Source organism: Colius striatus, chromosome 11 (genome assembly GCF_028858725.1).
Source record: "Colius striatus isolate bColStr4 chromosome 11, bColStr4.1.hap1, whole genome shotgun sequence".
NCBI classification, from domain to species: Eukaryota; Metazoa; Chordata; class Aves; order Coliiformes; family Coliidae; genus Colius; species Colius striatus.
Window position 1 is genome coordinate 10,914,991 of NC_084769.1, and position 22,825 is coordinate 10,937,815.

Below are 22,825 nucleotides of genomic sequence, written 5' to 3' on the forward strand. Positions count from 1 at the left end.
ATATTGATGTTTGCAGAGAACTATGTTATTCCCACTGTTCAGTTTGTTAGCTTTCTTGTGGTCACTGTAGAAGCCTGTTCTCTGATTTTGTAGGGTGTGGAAATCTGGGCTAATATATTTAGCAGTTCTTCTCTTGAAGACTTACGGTAATTGTCTAATTCAAGGTACTTTTACAATAGGAAAAAACTCTTAAAATAGGAAAATGTGCCATGTTGTTAGACTTAAAGTATGTGTGAGGGGAGATGAAGACGTTTTTGTTTTGTTTAAAGAAGTGGTGCATGCCATTGATGTTGAACTTGATTTAATGTTAGAGTTAGTTACAAGTCAACTGGCCAAGTTCTAGTTTCAAATAAAAAAAAATGAGTACCATTAAAATCTTGTGACTTTTCAGAAACTGATCAATATTTTTTTGCCCATACTTTGACATGTCTTCATTTACATAATCCTTTTGGTTTGCTTTTATCAGCTACTGATGCTAAAGAACGGCAACACTGGGTTAGCAGGCTACAGTTATGCACGCAGCATCACACAGAAGCTATTGGAAAGGTATTGTATGACTGATGGTTTTGTGGACACAAAAGAATTTGAGCTGGTGGTAGAAGTAGTTGCAAGTACAACAGTCCTGTTACCAGAGACAAATGCTACAAAAGGGTGTGTGGCTGGGCTTGAAACTTCCATCAAGAAACATTTTTCTGAGTAATAGTTGACTCGTAATAGAAAGATGCTTTAGGAATGAAACAAAGTGAAGTCTGTTTGCCTCTGAAGAGCTGAATGGTCCTCCCTGAGCAAGTACTGGTGAGCTGGTATTTGAACAGGAGGCAGAGCTGAAAGATCAGAGCATTAGCTCAGTATTTCACAGTGCTTTTGCATTTTTTTAATGGATGAGGAGACAAGGCTTCAGTGTATTGAAATCCTTCCATTTTGTGACCTTTACTTATTTTTTTCCTTTTTTTCTTCAAAAAATAACCCCCAAAGCACTAAACAGCCCATAAACAGGATGAATTCCCATGTTTGAGAAGCAAGTCCTCAATGCTGTGTCTGAGGGTTGTTACTTCCATTTGCTAACCATGTGGTGGCTGTAAATACAGAGTATTTTACACAAGTTTGTGATTATCAAAACATCTATTCCAATACCTCCATAAAACCTTACTTTTCAGATAAGACCAACGTCTTGTAACTGGCTTTATTGTAAGAGAGAAGTTCAATAAATAGTTCTAAACAAAATCCCATTCTCTTTAAGTCTGAGCTCTGTCCTTGCAGGGTCTGTTAGGAGTCAGTTTCTAGTACTGTTGCAGATCAAGAACTAATTTTCAAGTCAGAAGTGGTACATATTGATCACCTCCTCTCACAGATTGTTTGTAAATAGACTATGAAGCAGGCCAACTGTTAGCAGATAGTGCAAAATATTTACTTAGCAATTGCTATTAATACATTATTAGGGCTTTGTCATCTGTCTTTGCTCTATAAAACATGATGAATTAAACTGTTCTGCTGTATCTTTTGAATGAGATTATTTGCTGGTTATTAGGAATTAATTGTAAATGTTTCTTAATATGCTTATTTATTTACTAGAACAACCCTCCTCTGAAATCTCGCAGCTTCTCCCTTGCATCCCAAGGAAGTGCCAACTCTCCTGGAGTGCAAAGAAGACCCAGTCAAAATGCAGTTTCATTTTTCAATGTTGGACATCACAGATTGCCAACTGGAAAAAGAGTCCCTATTATGCCACCAGATCACCTTGTAGATGTTAGAGAGGTTTGTATGCCTTCAATTATAATGTTTTGAAAGAGCTGTTTTGAAACCTACTATTCCTAGTGGGTTATATCGTCAATAGCATGTGCTAAGCTATTGTAGCATAGCTGTGTGAGGATAAGTAACTTGCCTTGGCTAACTGTAGAAGATACCACTAAACCAAAATTTGTTGCTGAATTGCAAACCTGTGTCACTTAGTAGTAGTTTTGTTAATGAGTATTTTAATGTTAACATTCTATTTAGTGTAGTCTGATACATTTCTTGGCAAAAAGAAGTTTCTACCGGAGGCCTTTTTAATTGAGCACAGAAGGATCTAGGAAGTGTGGATAGTTTGAGCTTAGACATATTGAGACAAAAGATTGTGAGCATGGTTGAATTTAAAGTATGTGGCTGAGCATTGTGGGAAGTTCATTAGTGGGAAGCTGTAAATGGATATTGACAATTCTTTCCCTGATGTGGTATGTTGCCATTGTCATTCTGACTTGATTTAAATCAAGTACTGTGGCATAATTTTTCAGTATACAAGGTGACTGCCTCTTTAGAGCTTAGAATCTGTGAATCTCTCTGTCCACAGTCAACTGCTCTTGGCAGATTTCTTGCTAAAGACTAACTGCTGCCATCCTGTTTATATCCTCTGACAGCAGTAAAGTCTTCTGAAGTGCTAATACAAAGACACATGAAGTCTTGTCACAGGTACCCAGGAAAGTTTCAGCTGTCATTCCCGTGGCTTCTTTTTTTTTTATAAGAGCTGGTTCATCTGTTTTATCTTCTGAAAGAAAAGTTTTGCCTTCCACATTTGATTTTAAAACTCAAGCTTTACAGGTAGTTGTTTCTTAGTTTGATTCATCAAGTTACCTCTTACTTGTGATAAACTTCCTACAAGTGTGCTACAAAGATTACAACATATGGTAAACTTAAATAGTGTTTTCACTCTCCTACCTATTGGATAAAAACAGTAACACAGAACATGCTATTAATATTTATGGGACTCATACTAATAGCTCCCAGCAGTTTCCTTCTATCTGTTGTTGTATTTTGATGTTTGAGAAACTACTTATCAGTGACGTGATGTTTCACAAATGTCTCTAACTTTTTGGCTTTTCAAATGGCAATACAGTTTCAAAATACGAGGTAGGAAAGAAGAGAGTGTGTGAGCTGGAGCACTGAAGCAGTGACTCTCACAGTCTAATGAGGATTCTCACTGAGCAGGAAGTAAAGCAGAATGATTTTTCTTACTGTTGCAAAGAGCACAGAAAACTATTCCTGTTCCCTTTTGATTTTCCCTGGATTTGGTGACACAGCATGATTATTTATCAACTTCTTCCTTTTGACCCATACAGATGAAGGATCCTCAGTAATGATAGCTTATTTGAATGTCAAAGTTAGATTGCTTACCTTTTTGAAGCTGAAATGTTTGTTAGATACAATACCTGCATTTTTTTGAAGATGAAGTACTTAAAGGTGCATGCCTGTTACACTTGAGCATGACACAGCTTGAATACTTACATATTCAGCTTGAAAAGCTGTGGGGAGAGCAGCTTCTCTTTCAAAGGATCTGCTGCGTGGTGACCTTTACTTTGGTTATCTTGTGAATTGCACTGTAGCTGAGTCTTCTGGCAGTCCCTTTCCCTTCTGCTTCTCCTTGTTGGCCGGATACATGTCACACTGCTGACTTAGATACCTTGCAAAACAGGAGATCTAAAAGCGTCTTTATGCTGAATTGCACTGAATGCAGGTGTTTGAGAACTGTAGCCTGTGTGCTTCTGAGAGATCTGGAGTTTTTAATCACAGTGCTTTTTCCTCCCTGCCACTGGGTTTTGGGTGTTTTTTTTACTTTATTTTTTCACAAATGTGAATGTAAAAGAGGAAAAACTGAGGATTCTTCAAAGTGTGTTCTTTGAAAGGGGAGATGTGCCTAACTGAACTTCAGTGCTGAGTGTAACGTGGCTTGTCCTACTGGAGCATCTTTATGAGGAAAGGCTGTGGGAACTGGGGCTGTTTAGTCTGGAGGAGACTGGGGGAGGATCTCATTAATATTTACAAATATCTAAATGGTGGGTGGCAGGAGGTTGGGGCATCTCTTTTTTTCTATGGTATCTAGCAACAGGACAAGGAAAAGAAGCTGGAACACAAAAAGTTCCTTTTAAACATAAGGAAAAACTATTTAACTGTTGAGGTGAGGGAGCCCTGGCACAGGCTGCCCAGGGAGGGTGTGGAGTCTCCTTCTCTGGAGGTTTTCAAGAGCTGCCTGGACATGTTCCTATGTGAGCTGATCTAAGTGAACCTGCTTCTGCAGGGGGGTTGGACTAGATGATCTCTAAAGGTCCCTTCCAACCCCTACCATTCTGTGATAGTCTGTCCTGATCGTGGAACAAGGTGCTTCCTACTACCACATAGTAAAGTACTAAGAGCCAAAATCACCAGAAGGAATGTGATGATTAGTCAACTAATTACGTGTGTCTTTTTTGTTTAATCCAGTAGTGTTTTTTAAAGTATTGGAAAAAAACTTTCACACACACAGGGTTATATGACTAGAAGAGTTCATGACTAGGGTAGAAAATAAGCCACGTTGTGGTGTTGTGATTGCAGTTGGTGTGTTTGCATAGGCCGGGCTATATAACTGCTTTACTAGCTTTCTGCCCTGTCATTCTTGGGACACACTAAGGCTGACTACGTGCAGTTAATTCCACTTCCAAAGAGCCAATGTTTTGTAAATTCACACCATAGTGTGCTACTATGTAACCAAGCCCTAAAATGTTCCAAACACCACATAACCATGAACTTGGATGAATACCTGTTGCTTAAGTACTTATTGCATAAACCCATCAAAGCAGTTCTTGGAAGGGATTACAGGCAAAGGTACTAAAAAAAACCAAACAGTAAGATACTGCTGGGATTGCTGAATTAAAAAACTAAGTGCCCTAGCAGTTAAATGCATGATTGCATCTCAGATTCTGTAGAAAAATTCTTCTGCTCTACTAAATCAGCCTGTTTGTATGTTTAACTTAGCTCCCAGAACACATAATGATAGCAGAGTAGTGTTGTCCAGTTACATTGATGCTGTTTGTTGTACCTTCCCAGAAAAGGGGCTAGCACATATGGACCTTGCCTTCATCCCCATGATTCAAAATCAAGCCATTTTGCTACTCAGAGTTTGTAGGCTTTTGGAAGATTTGATGTATTGCTTGATGACTGGTGTGCTATACTACAGCTATACTTGTAGGCAAATGTGCTGATGGAGGTTCTGTTGATGTAGGGATGTGTAGCTCTGTGTGAAGGAAGAAAGGAGCTTGGGGGACATCAAGGAGACAAGGCAAACAGAAAAGCTGTAATTTGAACACAAAATGAAGGTCAAAATCCTGCTGGTTTTTCTTCCCCCACTGCAAAATAAAGTGAGATAGTGATTCTAAGCATGGTGGCAGTGCAGACAATAAATGAGAATCCTTTATGGTTAGAGCCAAACTGAATGATACAGGTCTCTTCCTTTAAAGTTCTGGATCCCTTCTTGTAGGGATCTGAAAGATCTTGATACTCATGGATAGTACCTCATAGATGCTCTTCTAGGCTGTGCAGAGCACGGAGCTTAATGGTTCCTCATACACTGTGTGGGGGGGTGGTAGGTTTTTCTTCTTCCCCCTCCCTGTCCCTATCAACCAGACATGAGAGTATTTGGTATTACTGGAGCAAGTATCATCTTCAGAGTGACACTGGTTTTCTTTTGAAGTTACTTTGATACTCTTTTGCTTATCACTAAGGTGCCATGTATTGCCACAGGAATTTCATCATGCATTTAGTGACTCTCTAGTAGCTGCATCAAAGGAGAAAAAAGTACCATTAACTTTACATACTTCTATTATCTTGTAGCTTTATTATTGACATTTGGGATCCTCTATGTGCTGAACACTTATCACACAGCACACTTCCATCACCTAATAAAAGACTGTTTTGTTTGACAGATGATGTCCCAGGCTGAGGGCCAGCAGAGAGACTTGATCAGGAGCATAGAATGCCTTCCGGCCTCCGGTCACCTTACATCCTTGGATCAAGACCTCTTAATGCTCAAAGCAACTTCCATGGCAACCATGAACTGCTTAAATGACTGTTTCCATATTCTCCAGTTACAACACGCTTCTCAGCAAAAGGGATCTTTACCAGCAGGTGGGTATAGATACTCACAAAGAGCAGAACTCAGTAACACAAATCTTTTCCTTCTTGCAAAAATGCTTGTTCCACTAAATCCAGTTGCACATGGGCAGAGAAAACTGACATCTGCCCAGTTTCTTTGAGTTTTTCCAGAATCTGACTTGCTGGTGTTTGGTAGAACTCCGTATATATTGTGTGTATGTGTGTGTGTGTATATTTATATGTGTATGGATGCACATTTGTGTTTGTTGTTTATTCTCTCAAGAAGTCTGTGGCAGCAGAAATGTAAACATCAAATTGTTGTGGAGCATCTCACAACAGAATAAAGTCCATAAGGCACCACAAGAAGAAGGCTGCTTTTGAGATGTAACTGTCCCCTCAGAAGCAATAACAACAGAGGGGACGTTTTATAACACTGCAGATTCTAGGATATGTGTGTGGTGTCCACTACTGCTTTGTCAAATGTCATACTTTTCTGTTTTACACACTAAATGCCTGTTGTAAGAATGTATTTTTTTTATTATATCAAGCAACAGGACAAGGGGTAATGGGATGAAGCTGGGACACAAAGTTCCATTTAAACATAAGAAAAAACTATTTCACTGTTGAGGTGAGGGAGCCCTGGCACAGGCTGCCCAGGGAGGGTGTGGATTCTCCTCCTCTGAAAGTCTTCAAGACTCTCCTGGACTCGTTCCTGTATGACCTGATCTAGATGGACCTGCTTTAGCAGGGGAGTTGAACTGGATGATCTCTAAAGGTCCCTTCCAACCCTACCATTCTATGATACATGTGTAGCTTTCATTTCTAGTTAAGCATTGAAACGCAAAGCTACATTTGCAGGTGTTATTATCAATACTGTTTGTGTATCAGTATCATTATTTTGAGTTGGCCCATGTTTCAGACTGGGATGTTAAGTGTTGTGTTCTGTTCAGAGGCCAGAACAGACTTGCAAGCAAACACAAATTGGTCAAAAAAAAAAAAAAGAAGAAAGTATCTATTTTCATAACCAATCAATTCTCCAAACAAATAAACTCCCCAAATGCCAAACCCTACTGCTAATGGGTGTGGAATAACTTGCATTCACAGACAACAGGCAAACATATTTTGTCTGCTCAGTCATTTCTGAGCAAGTCAATGCTTACTGGAATTGTTCCACCCAATTCATGTGCACTGTATGGAACTGGATGTGTTCTTTCCTCTTTGTAAATTCTTTTGAATCTTACTGTGATATTTTTTCTGTATGTGTTTACTTTGTGGCTTTTTGTGAGGGAGGAAAAAAAACTTTTAAGGATTCTCAAATGCTTTCCTTACATGACAGATGGGGTAGATAAGGTGAGTATGTAACAAGTTAGGGTATAATTTATCTCTTAGCTTATCTTTTCCATATTCCTGTCATATTTGTGGTGCTTGCTTTGCCAGTGCACATTGTTGTGGACCTGTAATTAGTTTAGCCTCTGAGATGAAAAAATGTTGTATAGAAGTATTAAAACTATATAAAAATAGTTTATGATTATTAAATCGCTACAGGCATTAAAAGAGAATAGGATAAATCAAGGGTTTTTTGCTGTATTTCAGTTCAAGATTTCATTTTTAAAATGAAAAACTAGATGGCACATCTCCAAATCTGTGGCTGAGCTCCGAAGTTACTCACATAGAAGGACTCTTCCTATTCCCTGATAATTTTTTTAACTGCTTATTCATAGCTGTGGAAGGTGCACATCAGAAGTCTTTTTGTTTTGGCATTTTCAGGTGTACACTGTTAAGGGGTGGCGTCTTTCAGTCTGGAGAGGAGAAGACTGAGGGAGGGATCACATGAATATTTACAAACGTCTACATGGTGGATGTCAGGAGATTGGGCATCCCTTTATTCTATGGTATCTAGCAACAGGACAAGGGGTAATGGGATGAAGCTGGGACACAAAAAGTTCCATTTAAACATAAGGAAAAACTATTTAACTGTTGAGGTGAGGGAGCCCTGGCACAGGCTGCCCAGGGAGGGTGTGGAGGCTCCTTCTCTGGAGGTTTTCAAGAACTGCCTGGACATGTTCCTGTGTGACCTGTCCTAGGTGGACCTGCTTTGGCAGGGGGATTGGGCTGGATGATCTCTAAAGGTCCCTTCCAACCTCCACCATTCTGTGATTCTATGATTACTGTATCTGGGGAAATAAGAAGAGTCCAATGAGCACCACTGTAATAACTTAAGAACAAGATCTGGGGGGTTTTTTTTGATGGATGTTTTTGTTGGCTTTTTAATTTTTTAAACTATTTGGGGAAAAGCTCCATTATTCTGATAGTTCTTCAGTTGATATCTGCCTGTTAATAGCCAATTATAAAAACATGGCTTGAGGATGTCCAAATCTTCAAGATTTTTGGTGATATCCTAGAGAGATGGAGGGAGAGGAGAGGAGCAGCAGTTTGGATGCCGCATCACTGAGGCCAAGGTTAAAAAACAGGCCAGTGAAAGACTGCACAAGCCTTTCTGCAGCCTTTAACTCTCCCAATGGCACGACTTTTCTAGAAACACCATAATATTTTTATTTCTTTCTTTGTTTTGTTTCAAAAATGCATTTAGCTTAGATTTCTCCTGTGACTCAGGAGAGGTACTTCTTGTTCAACTGGCAAAGCCTTCTTGATAGGGTTCAGAAGTTCATACAGAAAGGAAAAAGGTTGTGGCTCAATTCAAATGCCCCAGGAGGCAAGTTTATATTTAAGTGTAGGAGAACATGCAATGATGTAGCAAAAAAATCTTGCATACACACTCTTCTAGCTAATAAAATATATACAGGCACTGTTTAATCTTCCTAGGATCATAAAGGCAGGTCAGCATACTTCAGCTAAATACAAGTGAGGTGCAGCAAGAAGTGGTGATGAAGGGACTTATCTAACAGAACATAAATTTAAACATGAAGTGGGAAAAAAAAAGTATTTTTGGGTCTGTTAAAGTGGTACTTGACTGCTAAGAATGTGTTGGGCAAGTACTTGTCAGGCTTAAAAAACAAGGATTAGAAGTTATGTAAGAGTGGCAGTTTGCTGTAAATTGTTAGAAGAAAAAAAAATCTCCAAACCAGAGGAGTGAAAATACTGCCCCAGATGCTGCATCAAGCTGTTCCATGAATCATAAACTTAATAGCTGCAACTTTTCCTAAATTCAAGTAAAAAAAGAAAAGAATAAAAATGTTGGAAGTGAAACATGGAGAGATTTGTGTTGTAGCAGAGAAGAAGTGCTGACAACTGAAACACAAAATTGGGGTGAAGACTTCTATGGGAGGAAGAGGTTACAATGAAAGAGAATAGCTTTTGCCTACCCAAAATAGTTGAGAGTGAATTTGAATATGATCTTCTTGTGGAAGAGAAGTATTAAAGTGGTGTCCTGTGTACTCACAAAGATGAAGACACAGCTGGTAGCTCAAATCACTTAAACATCTTAGAATTTAACAGTGAAAATTATAGAGAACTTAAATAAGATTACTTTAGAAGCAGCTGATAGGGTGTGTAAAAGGGAGGCTGCTCATTCAATTGAAGTAATGTAGAGGCAGTGAGTGTGGATTAAATGCAGCCTAGAACGTGTAAGTAGAGATAATTGTGCTGAAAGTTACAGCTTAGAAAGCAGGTACCATGAAGAGGTTTTAAAGATGAGGAAAACCTTCACAAAAAGTGTGATGGTGACATTCTCAGCGTCTGATTTTGTTACTTATTTGAAACTTCTCTTTAAATAGCTTCAACTTAACTGCTGATGTATTCTTGTTCCTTACTGTGTATTTGATTTGGGAGTAATAGACTTGGTAGAAAAGTCTATTACTATCTTGCTAAAAGTCTAAACCATCTTGCTGTGGAAAAAGTTGTCCCATTATAAAACTGGACTTTTTTCCTGCCTCTGTACTTTTCTGGTGGAAGTGCTGCTCTTCATCTGAATTAAACTTATTCTGCCTGATGTGGCTGAGGATGTGACCTGGATCCAGGTAACAGAGGTCTGAAAACAGAGGATTGTGTATCATACAGGAAGAAACAACAGACCTCAATGTAGGTTCCTAAGCACAGGAAACTGCTGTGGAGTGGTAGAAATCCAGGTTTCTGAAGACTCTGAGTTTGCAGCCCAGCCAAGATGGTTTGTCAGTTTGTGTATTCTTCAGTAAAAACTGATTGGAGTCACCTGTACGTTTATGAGCCATTGACAAAGAATGGAACATTTGTATTATTAATGAGGAACCTGATCTGTTCTGATTAATTAGCTGGGGGTAACTAGAGATGCTGGAATCATCAAGTGGGTAATAGCTTTCCAAGCCTTGCAGCTTTTTTGTTTCAGCAACGATTATTTATTCAATAGTGTGTGCTTGCCTTCTTAGTAGCCGAGAAAAGACAAATACCCTCTCCAGACAAAACACTAAGAACAAAACTTGTGCTTTGGTTCTTAGTCTAGATCTGAGCTAAGTTTGTGAAGCTAAGTGGTGGGCTGCTTTTTTTTTTTTGCTCCTGGTTAAAATTGTCAGTGTTGCTTAACTTTCCTGTGATGCTGGGCTCTTCCTGTAGTGTCTGGTTACACCTTTCATGACACCAACTAGTTTCTCCAGTCCAAGTTGCATGTATTACAGCTCGCCAATGGCAGTGTTTGTGCTAATGATCACTGAAGGTGGTGTCTCATTGCACCACCTTTGTTTAGTGGCTGCAGAAGGGATTGGCTGCAAGGAGGAATTTGCTGCTTTCAGCTTATTCCTTAAAAAATAGCTCTTTTGTGAGAACTGCTCTTTCCTGACCTTCTTCCAGAGGATGAGCAAGTTTCAGCGCAAACTCTCTTTTGCTTCAGGAGCAACGATCAGTTGGTTGGAACCGAAAGCGTCTCTGGCAAACCACTTCAAAAATGGAGCTGCACAGAATTTCCCAGCAGAGATAAACAAGCCAGCATCTGTCAGGGAAGAGCAGTCCATTGCAGAGCCCTGCCAGCTAACAAGGGTAAGGTAATATGAACAACCCATTTCTGTGGGGAATTGTTGTCAGGAATATCTGTGAATGTTTCAATCATGTGAAAATGACTTAATGCCAGTTCTTATCTCACTTTTGGATCAGCTGTGTTGGAGGAGGAGTGAGTACAGCTGCAGTAAATGAAACTTTCTACCTTGCTTTTCTCAAGGAATTTTTGCTGCTTTCTCTTACTAGCTGTGTTGAGTGGAGGGAGCCAATTGGGATGCTAATGCAAGGTTTGAGCTAAAACAAGAGGACACTGAAGAGCAAAAAACTTAGCTGGAATCTACAGCACTCAAGCCCAAGAAGAACTGCCTAAGCAGGCAAAAGACAAAATTGCTGGTCTCCAGCTATTAAGTCTCCCTGACTTTCTTTTCTACCTCTTGCTGCTTCTGTCTGTCTTCATCTGAGCAATTCTCATCATTTCAGGATGGCTTAACGTATTTGAAATACGGTTACAATCTCTATCATTTTAACTGTCAAAGTTGATTTGAAGTGCAAAATACTGAAGTAAAAAACCAGCAGGCTTATGATAAAGTACATGTTGTCCTACCTAAACTTGAAAATCATAATTACATTCTTTTTATACTGGTTGGTTTCACACAATTGTTTGGATGGTACTGTTGTGCTGTATGATATGCTGTTGTATGTCTCTGCAACAGCACTGTGTTATCTTACAGGAAAAGCTAAAAGGAAAAGATCTTTTCAGTTGTTGTAGTTTCTAGATTTTTAAATGGATCAGAGTAGTTGCTTCTAGGTGGAAAAAAAACCCCATGAATTTTCAAATAAATCACTTCTTCCTTCTAAAAATTAAGCAAATTCAGATGCTTAATGTATATCACTGTCTATATTTGGGATATGACTAGTCTTATCACTCCCCTTAGGTATCTTCAACTCCCTTACTTTTTGTAGTAGAACACCTGTGTGATAATTGCAGTTTTCATCAGAGCTCTATATGAGAGCTTGGCCCTCTGTTTTTGGTGGTAGAGTGTTCGTAAGTTGGCATTGAGCTGTGGCAGCTGTTCTGGACAGAGTTTTGTTTAGGCAGATGCACACTGATGCCCTCCTGTGGTATTCAGTTCCTCTCCCCTCTGCATCTGCTTCCCTCCAGCTGTTTGCTCCACACGGATGCTGCTCTGAGCCCTAGGAGTGCTCCCATCCCTTCTCTGCTTGTTAAGCTCTCTGCTTGTGGGGTGATGGTTGTTAAATGGTGCTAATATAATTTCTGCTAGTCTATGTGCTTTAGCTATACTAACAGACACCCAGCCTGTATGGGGAGTGTATGTGTGAGTTTTGGTGGTTCCTTTTTAACTGTTCTGAGTTACATTCCCTGTTTCCTTTACAGAATCACAGAATGGCAGGGGTTGAAAGGGACCTTTAGAGACCTTTACCCCCTTAAGGGACCTTTACTGTTACTGCCACCAGCTGCAACACCTAAAACACTTGTGAAGACTAGCTGTGTGGATATGTTAATGGCTTGCCATGGAGCATGACAGAGTAGCTAGGAACTACTGTTTGCTACAGCCTAACAATGACAACACTGGAAACCCTGAAGTAATGTGGAGGAGGAGGGGTGTTGTTGAGGTGCTTGGAATTTCTGTTAACTTTTGCTTTGCTATTTTTATGTGTGTGTCAGGTGCTTGCCATTCTTTTAGCACACAAAACTCACTGGAAAACAGGTCATATTTGCTTGTAAGCTTTTTTTCTCCCCCTGCCCCTTGACCCATGTAAGAGATGGTGATAAATCTTAGGCTGAGACCTCTAGGTGAAACCTGCAGTAAGTTATCTCAGTGTCCCTTTAAATTCTTCAATTGTTGTTTATCTTGAGGGTAGATTCCATTGTGTAGCTCTCTGCAGGGGTTTACTAGTCTTTTTTTTTTCATACATGGACAGTTAAATACAATACAAAATCCTTTCTTGATATTCTCTGTCCAGTCACATCTTTGAGCTCATGTTTATGGCTCTTATCCCAGGAACCCGAAGAAATAAATCCAGAGGAGGAGCTGGAGGATATCTGCGATGATAAAGAAGATGATCTAGGAGCGGTGGAAGAACAGCGCAGTGTTATCTTGCATCTCTTATCTCAGCTGAAACTTGGCATGGACTTAACAAGAGTAAGTAACTGAAGCATGAAGACTGGCAGTAGTAAAAGTGAAATGCTATTTTAAACACAACTCCTGGATTGAACAACACCGAGTTTCATATGAAATTGTGCCCTGTCGCAACATCAGGGCCCAAGATCCAATGTTGAGGCAGGTCTCAAATGAAACGTGGTGAGGGAGTGGATTTTCTGTAAGGCAACTGGCCATACCATTTCCATTATTCTCTTTGTGTTTTCTACTATGTTTTCTATTAATGCCTGTTGTCTTTCCTGTGTTTGCATCTTACTCTTTCCATGTGGTTCTCTACAGCCTTCTCACGTTTTTGTCTGTCTTCTTTCCTTCCATGATCTCTTTCTTTTCTAGCTTGATAATGCTTTTTCATGCAGCTTGCATAACCCTCCGCATGTATTCACACTGCTGCTGAAAAGAAGTTTTCTTCTGGTTCCCCATTATCTGTCCTCAGATGTTTGTTTATGCCTCTCCGTCCTATTCTCACTTCTGTGTTTTCTCACAGCTGTAGCAAGCAGGAACAAAGTTGTGGTGGAGAGAAGTGGGTTTGACACTTCATGCAAATCCCAAAAGCAAGTAACTTTGAAAGATGAATGCTCAGTTGCTACTAGACAACTTGGGCAGCAAATCTAGGAAAATCAACCTGCTACCAGTGTTTGTTCAATTCACTTCTGTTAAGGCTTCTTACCATAAGCACTAGACACTTTTCAAGAAAAAAATGGATTTTGAAGTGGCATGGAATGAGAAAATCACTGTCTGTCTTGGAATTATGCATTCTTTTTTTTCAGCTGTGGTTTTTTGAGCCACTACCTACTTGGCAGCGAGAAACACTTGTATTTGTGGAGCTTACATTTCACAGTTTGGAAAAAAAGGTGGTGTGAACAGGCCTTGCTGCCTGTGAGCCAAGCTCAAACCCCTGCTGCTTAATCAGGAATCCACTAAGTCATTATTTCACTTATTGAAGATTGAATTTGGTCTTTTTCTCTTATTTGGAACAAATTGGAGAGCCTATCTCCTGGTTGTGACTTTTGGCTGTGTGTAGAATTGCCTTTAGTTGAGAGCAGGTGAAGCCTGGCAAGTGTGACAAGCCTGACTTAGAACAAGTAACAGACTTGTTAGAGTCGCATTTAAGTGTCAGAGTACTGAAATAAAAAGCAACTTCAATATTCCAAGTGATGTTGCAACAACATGGGAAGTGTGTTGAGGTTAATTTGTATATCTATATTCAAAGTCCTTTGTCTGTGCTCCACCTCTTTGAATGCGACTGATTTCAGTGGGGATTTCAGTGGGCTGTCCTGGTCTCCTGATTGAGACACCCTGTGTTGCTCTTCACAGCAGTTACATGAGGTCAGTTTCCACTACAGGAAAGGAAAAGAGCAATGATACCCATAGCCTCTTACTCTACAGTATTGCTCTTGTTCCAGTAATAGGCAGGACTGCTGTGGTAAATATAACTGGGAAAGTGTAAGGTGCTCTGCTCAGAGGGACAGGATCAAGTGATGCTAGGTTATTTCTTATTGATGCTTGCCCTGGTTGTTGTGGTGAGAGACTCTCCAGGCTCTCAAGAGCACTAGCATAGCTTGCCTGCTTTTCTCTCCATTATCCAAAACCTTTCCTAACCTCTGCTCTGAACCTTCTTGGGTATAGTTTGAGCACCTTCTGGCTTCTTTTCTCCTCCAGACATAAGGAGGATTATCTCTTGCACGTCTTTCATGTTTTTTGAGGGATGCTCAGTCCTTTTCAACCTCTTTAGTCCTCATAGTACTTAATGGGCTTTTTCTCTGCATAAGTTGCTTTTCTGGGATCTCTTGATCACTGTATTTTGCTCAAACCTTAGAAGAAGGACAAGAAAGTTTAGCCTGAAAGTGACATCCAAAACAAGACAGAATCCTCCCCATGAGAACTTCCCTTAGAAAACTACCCATCTCTGTTTTGCTTACTAGAGCTTTCTGGGTTTTCTTTTTATTTCAGGTGGTTCTTCCCACTTTCATTTTAGAGAAGCGCTCGTTGCTGGAGATGTACGCGGACTTCATGTCCCACCCCGAGCTCTTCATCGCCATCACCAACGGCCCGACCCCCGAGGACAGGATGATCCGCTTCGTTGAGTATTACCTCACATCCTTCCACGAGGGCCGCAAGGGAGCCATTGCAAAGAAACCCTACAATCCAATCATTGGGGAGACCTTCCACTGCTCCTGGAGGATGCCCAAGAGTGAAGTAGCTGCTGATGCTGGCAGCGCTCACTCCTCTGCGGAACAAGTAACTCTGTCTAAAGATCTGGAAGGTCAAACAGAGCCGGACTACTATACAGTAAAATTTGTAGCTGAGCAAGTGTCCCACCATCCTCCTGTCTCAGGGTTTTACGCTGAATGTGTAGAGAGAAAGATGTGTGTCAATGCCCACATCTGGACAAAAAGTAAATTCTTAGGAATGTCAATAGGAGTGACAATGGTTGGTGAGGGTAAGTGTAACTTCTATCCGTTATTCGTTTAAGAAATGACATACTTTGTTAAAGCATTGATTTGAGAGGCAATTTGATGTTGTGTTCCCCTGGCAGGAGTAAGAGTGACTACTGCTCTGCAGCTTTATTATAGAATTGTTTTGGTTGGAAGAGACCTTGTAAGATCACCAAGTTGAACCACTTACCTAACAAGCTCACCACTAAACCATGTCTCTCAGCACCTCATCTATGCATTTTTTCCAGTGATGGGGACTCTACCACCTTCCTGGGCACCTGTGCCAGTGTCTAACAACCCTCTGAGGGGAAAAAGTTTTTCCTAATCTCCAATCTAAACCTCCCCTGGTGCAATTTGAGGCCGTTTACTCTTGTCCTATCACTCATCACTTGGGAAAAGAGACTGAACCCTGCCTCACTACAACCTTCCTCCAAGTAGTTGTAGAAAGTGATCTTCCCTCGGCCTCTTCTTCTCCAGGCAAAATATATGCAGATATAAGCCTGCAAAATATATGCAGATATATGCTGTGTGTTACATCTTCCAATTAAACCATGGTGGTGCAAAATCTGCTTCTGAGGCATGATCTGTAGAATTTTATGCTCACTTCTCAATCAGAAAATCACAGAGTTTTCAAAAAAGCTTTGCTTGCAGAGATGTCAGCTGCTGTTGTAGGGTTTCAGATTTGTTTTTGCTTCTCCTCCAGTCTTTGTGTTCTCTAAACTTTAATGTACAGTTATTCAGTGATTTCTCATTTTACTGTTTACAAAGTACAGAAAAATACTACAAGTTCTCATTATAAGCAGGGAATTTTCATATAGGGGGATTTTGGTTTTGCCAAAAATCAGAATTCTATTTGGAAATGAAATAATGATTTTTAAACCAGTTACTGTAATTGGAAGCATTCATAAATATCAGATTACAAGGATTGGACAAACTGATTTGCATCAGACATGTATTAAATAGAAGTGTTCAATTTGCATATACTGCACTTTTGTATCTTACTATGCAAGTTTTAATTTTAACTAGAGAAACTGTATCCTTGAGGGACAGTGAAAGGTAACTGCCCTTAAGCTGGGATTTCCCTCTAGTCCTAGTGTTTATTGCAAGAGATGAGGCAGCATTTCCCCTTCTGTGTCCCCGGCGTATATTACCCAGTAACTGGGGATTCCAGGCACTTGTGTGAGACCTGCTTATGGGAGGGGAATGAGCATTGCAGGGGATGGGGAGGAAGGCGTGTCTCCACGCTTTGACTGCACAAGGTCATTTCAGAAGTTGATATCTCCTCTTGGACATTTCTCAAATCATGTCATAACCTTTCAGAATTCCTCATCTTTATGTTTATCATACTTGTGTCAGGTGCACAGTGATAATGTGCTACAGAGGCATGGGTTGATGCAGGCAGCTGTCAGTTAGACTGTGTTCCTGTAACAGCAACAGGTAGAACCTGTGCTTTGGTTTGTTGCTAATTTTAATAGGAATCAAACAAACCCACACATCTTAAAACCAAAGAGAAAATCCACATTTTCATGATATTCTTGCAAAAACTACTATCAGGAAGGAGTTGGGTTTATCTTGTCAGAGAGGAGGGGTAACAAGAATTGTCTCTGCTACCTGTCCTCAGAGAGGTTGAGATGTATCATAGGGAGGGAAAGGAGAACAAGAGTGTTAGCCTTCTGAGGATCTGTAATTCAGGGTATTGATTTGTTCTTTCCTTTTATCATCACAAGTCTTTTGTGTTGCCATGCTGCAGAACCATCCATAAGTGACCAGGCCTTTTACATACCACTGCAAAGTCTGTTGCACAGCACAGTATTGTACTTTATGGAACAATGTTTTTAGGATAAGCATCTTTTCCCAAAAGAAACGTAAATGCATGTTACTCAGGTTAGTGCTTCTGTTTTTCTTTGGTGTGAAGAGCTATGAGGAGAAGCAGACAGAGGTAGTATTGGCTATCTGTTTCATGAACTTGTTTGGCCTTTCCTAAAATGGTGCTCATTTAGGAATTCATGTATTTCTTCACACAGGTCTCTTGAGTCTCTTGGAACACGGGGAGGAATACACGTTCTCTCTGCCCTGCGCGTACGCTCGCTCCATTTTAACTGTGCCCTGGGTAGAACTGGGAGGAAAAGTCAACATTAACTGTGCTAAGACTGGCTATTCTGCAAGTATTAACTTCCACACCAAGCCCTTCTACGGTGGCAAATTGCATCGGTGAGAACACTTTTTTTTCCTTCTATTTTACCATATGATCTTTACTCTAGAACTGCAGTAGCTGTATAACTCCCCTGTTCTGAGTGCTGGAGAGTGCTCTGGTAGTCAGGCAAAATGCAACTTCTGTTCATGAACACTTGAGCTATTACTGTGCTAAACTGCATCTCGTGTGATCCTCCAGAGAAAAATCAACTTACATTTAAAGACAGTGAGGAAGTCCCATGTTTGTCTGACTCTGTGTTGGAAACAGAGCTCCTGGCTTCTATTCCAGGCTGCTACAGATTCACTTAGATCTGTCAGAGGTTGGTTAGTCTTTCCTGTTTTTTCAGTTTGCTCTTTGAACTCAGATTGATCTCACTGTCTTAAAGGGTTGCCTGTTGTTTGTAACATCCATTGTAGTTGTGCTGCAGGGATCCTTTGGAAACAGTCTTCTGTTACTTACTGGTCTTAGGCTTTTGTGTAAGAAATTAAAGCAACTTAAAGGAAATGTGTAGGTCAAAATACCTTTCTTAAAGACCAAATGGTAATCCTTGTAGTGATCATTCCTGTGCTTGCAAGCTTAAAAACTAACATGTAAAAGAAAGAAGATCAAGGGAAAGTTTGCTTGGAGTTGCTTCTAGCAGATTCAAGGACCTGTCAGCACATTTGATGCAAAAGCTTTTGAAACTCATTAATGCTGATGGTTTTTAGACGTTTTATAGCAGGACTGCTGCAGATTAGCCTGGTGCTAATATAGGGATAATTAATTGAAGAAGGAGAAAATTAAGTAGGTAGTCACACAAAGAATATCTTATTCTAGAGCATTTTTCACTTGTCTGTTTACTGGACAGTGCTTGTTTAAACCTTTCTTAGGTTAAATGTGTTGTTACCTCTAATAATGAAATATGCAACAACCTAGAGCATCAGAACTTTTAAAACAAGAATCATTCTCTGTTTGCAAAAAATCATCAGTCTTCTCTAAATGGCTTTTCTTGAAATAGTAGGATATGACATCATTTATTGCTTAAGGAAAACCAACAAAAAATCCCAACCCCAACCTCCCTTTGCCTGATACATTCCCATACATGCTTTGAATTTAACTTGTGAGCATAGCTTGTGTCTGGAGAGCTGAAGCTTACATGTAGCTCTGTCACAAGGGAAACAGTTTTAAAGTGACACATCATGTGGGTTTTTTGTTTCCATTACTTACAATGCATCTTCCACCTTGCAACAGCTTCTGTTGCACCGTAAAACAGAAGCAATAGGATGGAATTCTACTTCAATGGTTTAATTTTGGAAACTGTTTTGTTGTTTGTCTCTCTGAAGTTAGTCACAGAGGTGTAGAGGCTTTTAAAAGACAGATCTGTTCAAGGTACTTTAACTATTGAAAAATTTGACACGGTGATGATTGGACATTGCCAAAAGAATCTCTTGATGGGGAAGCAGCAGCGTTGTCATGGTTACTTAGAGCACAAGTCAGTTGCTATGGCAATGCTATAGATTATTTTCTTTGTAGAGTGACCCTTGTTGGTAGACCTCAGATATTGGCTTCTTGGTCCTGCACCTCTTTAGCTTGATGAGATGGAGGATGATGATAACGAACAACTAGGCATATATCAATTGTGCCAAGCTTACAAATAAGTGCTAACAGATCTTTGTCAGCAACATTAGTTCGGGCAGATTCTGTGATCTGCAATGCTGGGAATGGTTGTGTGTCACGGAGCAATGCAACTTGAAGAAATACAGGTTGCCATGAGAACTTACTGTAGCAGCTCAATACTGCACCTTATTTTATGGAGTGATGTAACTTTGCTTACTTGAAGCTGAGCAGAGATGGTAATTTAGAGACCACCAGTAAAATACTGGACGTGCTGTAACCACATGCTACTTTGAAAAATGAATCTCTTGAAGTTGTGAAGGTAGAGCTGTAAAGCCAAAAGGGCTGGTCTCTGGCATCATGTGGGTGCAGTCTGTTCAGACATCTTTTGGGAGACAGACAGGGACTCCTACCACGTGTAATAGCTTTGGTGAGGAAGTCACAGGAGGAAAATGCAGCACAAAATGAAGGCTGCTTGCCTGTTGCCTAGTTTTTCAGTTGTTTTCAGAAACTGTTAGTGCTTATTAACTTCCACAAAAAAAAAAAAAAGAGCTTAATAATTTAATGTAAATGTTCCTCTATTGCTTGTGTTGCTCTAACTCTGGCTTCTTTTCTTGAACAGATCTTAATGTTTTTTTAACAGAAAACTGTGTGAGCAACATATACTTATCATTCTGTTGGTGCTTTGGTTGGTTGGTTGTTTTAAATATCTCTCTGGTGAGGGTAAATTGGGTTTGGGCTGCTGGACCGTGGTGTGGCTCCATCTGCCTCCTGCACGTGCAAGATGTGGCAAAAGCCCTGGCTGCTGCTTTCTGCTCTGAGCCAGCTGTGAGCTTTTCCCTCTTGCCCTGGGGATTCCCTGCAAGTCTGATGTAACTGGCATCTAGTACCTATCTGTGGAAGGCTTGGCTTGTGATACTCGTTTCTTTGCCAGAGTAATTGATTTCTCTGTTTTGGTGCTGGGCTTGTGAGGTAGATGCAGATGCAGCTGGAAGTGGCCAGTGCACATGGATGGAGGAAAGTGGCATCTATGTGTCCTATGCTCCCTTCTTCTCTGAGCATGGCACCATGCAGGCAGTGTGGGTAAGGGAGGAGGCACAGAAATGCTGCTCTCTACTCTTTTGCCTGCAATTGCTTGAAGGAAATAAGAGCAAACCAGTGGTATGCAGCCAAGCTTTTGGCAGCTGCATGTAACCCAAGTGCAAAGGGAAGTGTAGCATGTACTCTGTGTGAGCACTGAAATACAAGAAACTGGAGTGGTGTGTCGTAGAGAGCTTGTGTACAGGTAATTGCAGTTTAATTGGAACTGGAGGTAGTGTGCTTTATGAATCTTGCAGCACCTTACAGGAAAACTCATTTGCAGAGTTTGCAGAAACTTTTGTTTCCTCTCTCTGGGAGAAAAGTTCTGTTTGAGGGTAGTAATTTTTTGCTAGCTGTGCTCGGTAAACTTCCACTCCTCATTGAGTCAGGATGAAGTGAGTGTCAGGGAAGTCTTTGGATGGGTCTTGGAATCATAGAATGGTAGAATTGGAAGGGACCTTTAGAGATCCAGTCCAACCCAACCCCCCTGCAGAAGCAGGTTCACCTAGATCAGGTCGCATAGGAACATGTCTAGGTGGGTCTTGAAGACCTCCAAGGAAGGAGACTCCACACCCTCCCTGGGCAGCCTGTGCCAGGGCTCCCTCACCTCAACAATTAAATAGTTTTTCCTTATGTTCAAATGGAACTTTTTAAGTTCCAGCTTCTTTCCACTGCCCCTTGTCCTGTCGCTAGATACAACAGAAAAAAGTGATGCCCCAACCTCCTGCCACCCACCATTTAGATATTTGTAAATATTAATGAGATCACCCCTCAGTCTCCTCTTCTCCAGACTCAACAGCCCCAGTTCCCACAGCCTTTCCTCATAAGGAAGATGTTCCAGTCCCCTGATTATCTTGGTAGTCTCCAGCAGTTCTCTGTTCCTCTTGAGCTGGGGAGCCCAGAACTCGACACAGGGCTCCAGATGAGACCTCAACAGGGCAGATCAGAGGGGGACCAGAACCTCCCTCAACCTGCTGCTCACACTGTTCTTGATACACCCCAGGATACCATTGGCCTTCTTACCATGAGGGCACATTGCTGGCTCAAAGTTAGTTTATTATCAGCTAGATCTTGATGCAGAGAAAAAAATTATCCATCAGTGTGTGTAATTATGGTAACACTTGAGCATCTGTGCTTTGAATGAAATATTGCATATTAGAAAGACATTTTTAATATCTTGTTACTGCCAAAGGTTTCTGGGAAAGAGACAGAAAAGCAATTCAGTTCTCCTGACTCCTAGTTTCCTACCTTGCTTTCTGTCTTTGTGTGCCTACTGCTTATGTGAGCAACATAAAAATGAGACCGCCTACATATGGAGGACATTGGGATGTAAAGATATGAGGTTAAGTGCCAGCAGGTAGTGAGATACATTTTGCTAGGAAGCTTAATTTTTATTTAAGTCTGAACTGTGTATCTGATGTGATGTTTTCAAAGGGAAATGATCAACTGCTTGTAGCCTGTGAACCAGCCTGTGTTAGTTTCTTTTTCATTTTCAGTTAAGTTAAAAGATTTGAAACAAGCTCAAGCTGAAGCCAAAACTGGAGTTTCCTGAGTACTGGAGTTTCCTGAGTAATAGGAAGATAACTAGAGCAATGAGTGAAAGTCACTTTACTCTTGGAGTTTCTCCATGCAAATGCAATTCAAGTAGCTAACCTTTTTCAAGATGGTGTGAGAAGTTTGCACCCTCATTCAGAATTAAGTTGAATTGTTATGCAAGGAATAGGCCTTGGGTGTTTTAATCCACTGCCTCTTAAATTGCTTTCCTAGAGTCACAGGTGAAGTGAAGCAGAACTTGACGAACACAGTGGTGTGCAGAGTGCAGGGGGAGTGGAACAGTGTGCTGGAGTTCACCTACAGCAACGGGGAGACAAAGTACGTGGACTTGACCAAGCTGGCTGTGACGAGAAAACGAGTGCGGCCCCTGGAGAAACAAGGACCGTTTGAGTCCAGGTAGTGTACATACGTTGGCTGTTGTCTGACCCTTTGTGTCCTGAGCAGTCTGGTGAATGCTTTGGGGAAACCTGGGAGTGTAGATGTTGTTTGTGGATATTTCTTAGCAGCAATGAGCTGAATTTTTTATTTTCTTTTAAAAACAAACCCCAAGTGAATGATGAAATGTGCAAAAAACCAAGTGCAGGCACGTGCTTGTTTATCTCATCTCTTTCTTCATGGACGGTGTTGTCTTATGAGTGTTTTATCAGCTGCACTGTGGGGCAGCTCCTCACAAGGGAGATCCTCACAAGAAGCTGCTTGTTGAATAACACATCTCTAGCAATGGGCCTGGGTTGGTTTGTTGTGTACAGGTGGAGGGAGAGCTGCTGTTCATGAAAGAGCTACATGTGGCAATCCTGTACTGGAAAGGAAATGTAACGATCTGTTTTGCAGGAGGCTGTGGCAGCATGTGACAGAGTCTCTGCGGGATGGAGACATTGATAAGGCCACGGAGCACAAGCGAGCCCTTGAGGAACGACAGAGGAATGAAGAGAGGCTTCGTGCTGAAACAGAAACACCTTGGTGTACTAAATACTTCCTTAAAGAAG

General features: G+C 40.8%; 1 protein-coding gene across 1 annotated transcript in view; it reads left to right on the forward strand.

Annotated features, from left to right (window-relative positions):
* OSBPL11 (oxysterol binding protein like 11) overlaps nucleotides 1-22,825 on the forward strand; it is a 44,754-nt gene that overhangs the window by 18,651 nt on the left and 3,278 nt on the right. Inside the window, exons 4-12 of the mRNA XM_062005007.1 lie at nucleotides 467-546; nucleotides 1,573-1,755; nucleotides 5,709-5,910; nucleotides 10,697-10,842; nucleotides 12,825-12,965; nucleotides 14,934-15,423; nucleotides 17,443-17,629; nucleotides 22,053-22,235; nucleotides 22,671-22,824. Of these exons, the coding sequence (XP_061860991.1) occupies nucleotides 467-546; nucleotides 1,573-1,755; nucleotides 5,709-5,910; nucleotides 10,697-10,842; nucleotides 12,825-12,965; nucleotides 14,934-15,423; nucleotides 17,443-17,629; nucleotides 22,053-22,235; nucleotides 22,671-22,824 (1,766 nt within the window). The remainder of the gene's footprint in view (nucleotides 1-466; nucleotides 547-1,572; nucleotides 1,756-5,708; nucleotides 5,911-10,696; nucleotides 10,843-12,824; nucleotides 12,966-14,933; nucleotides 15,424-17,442; nucleotides 17,630-22,052; nucleotides 22,236-22,670; nucleotide 22,825) is intronic.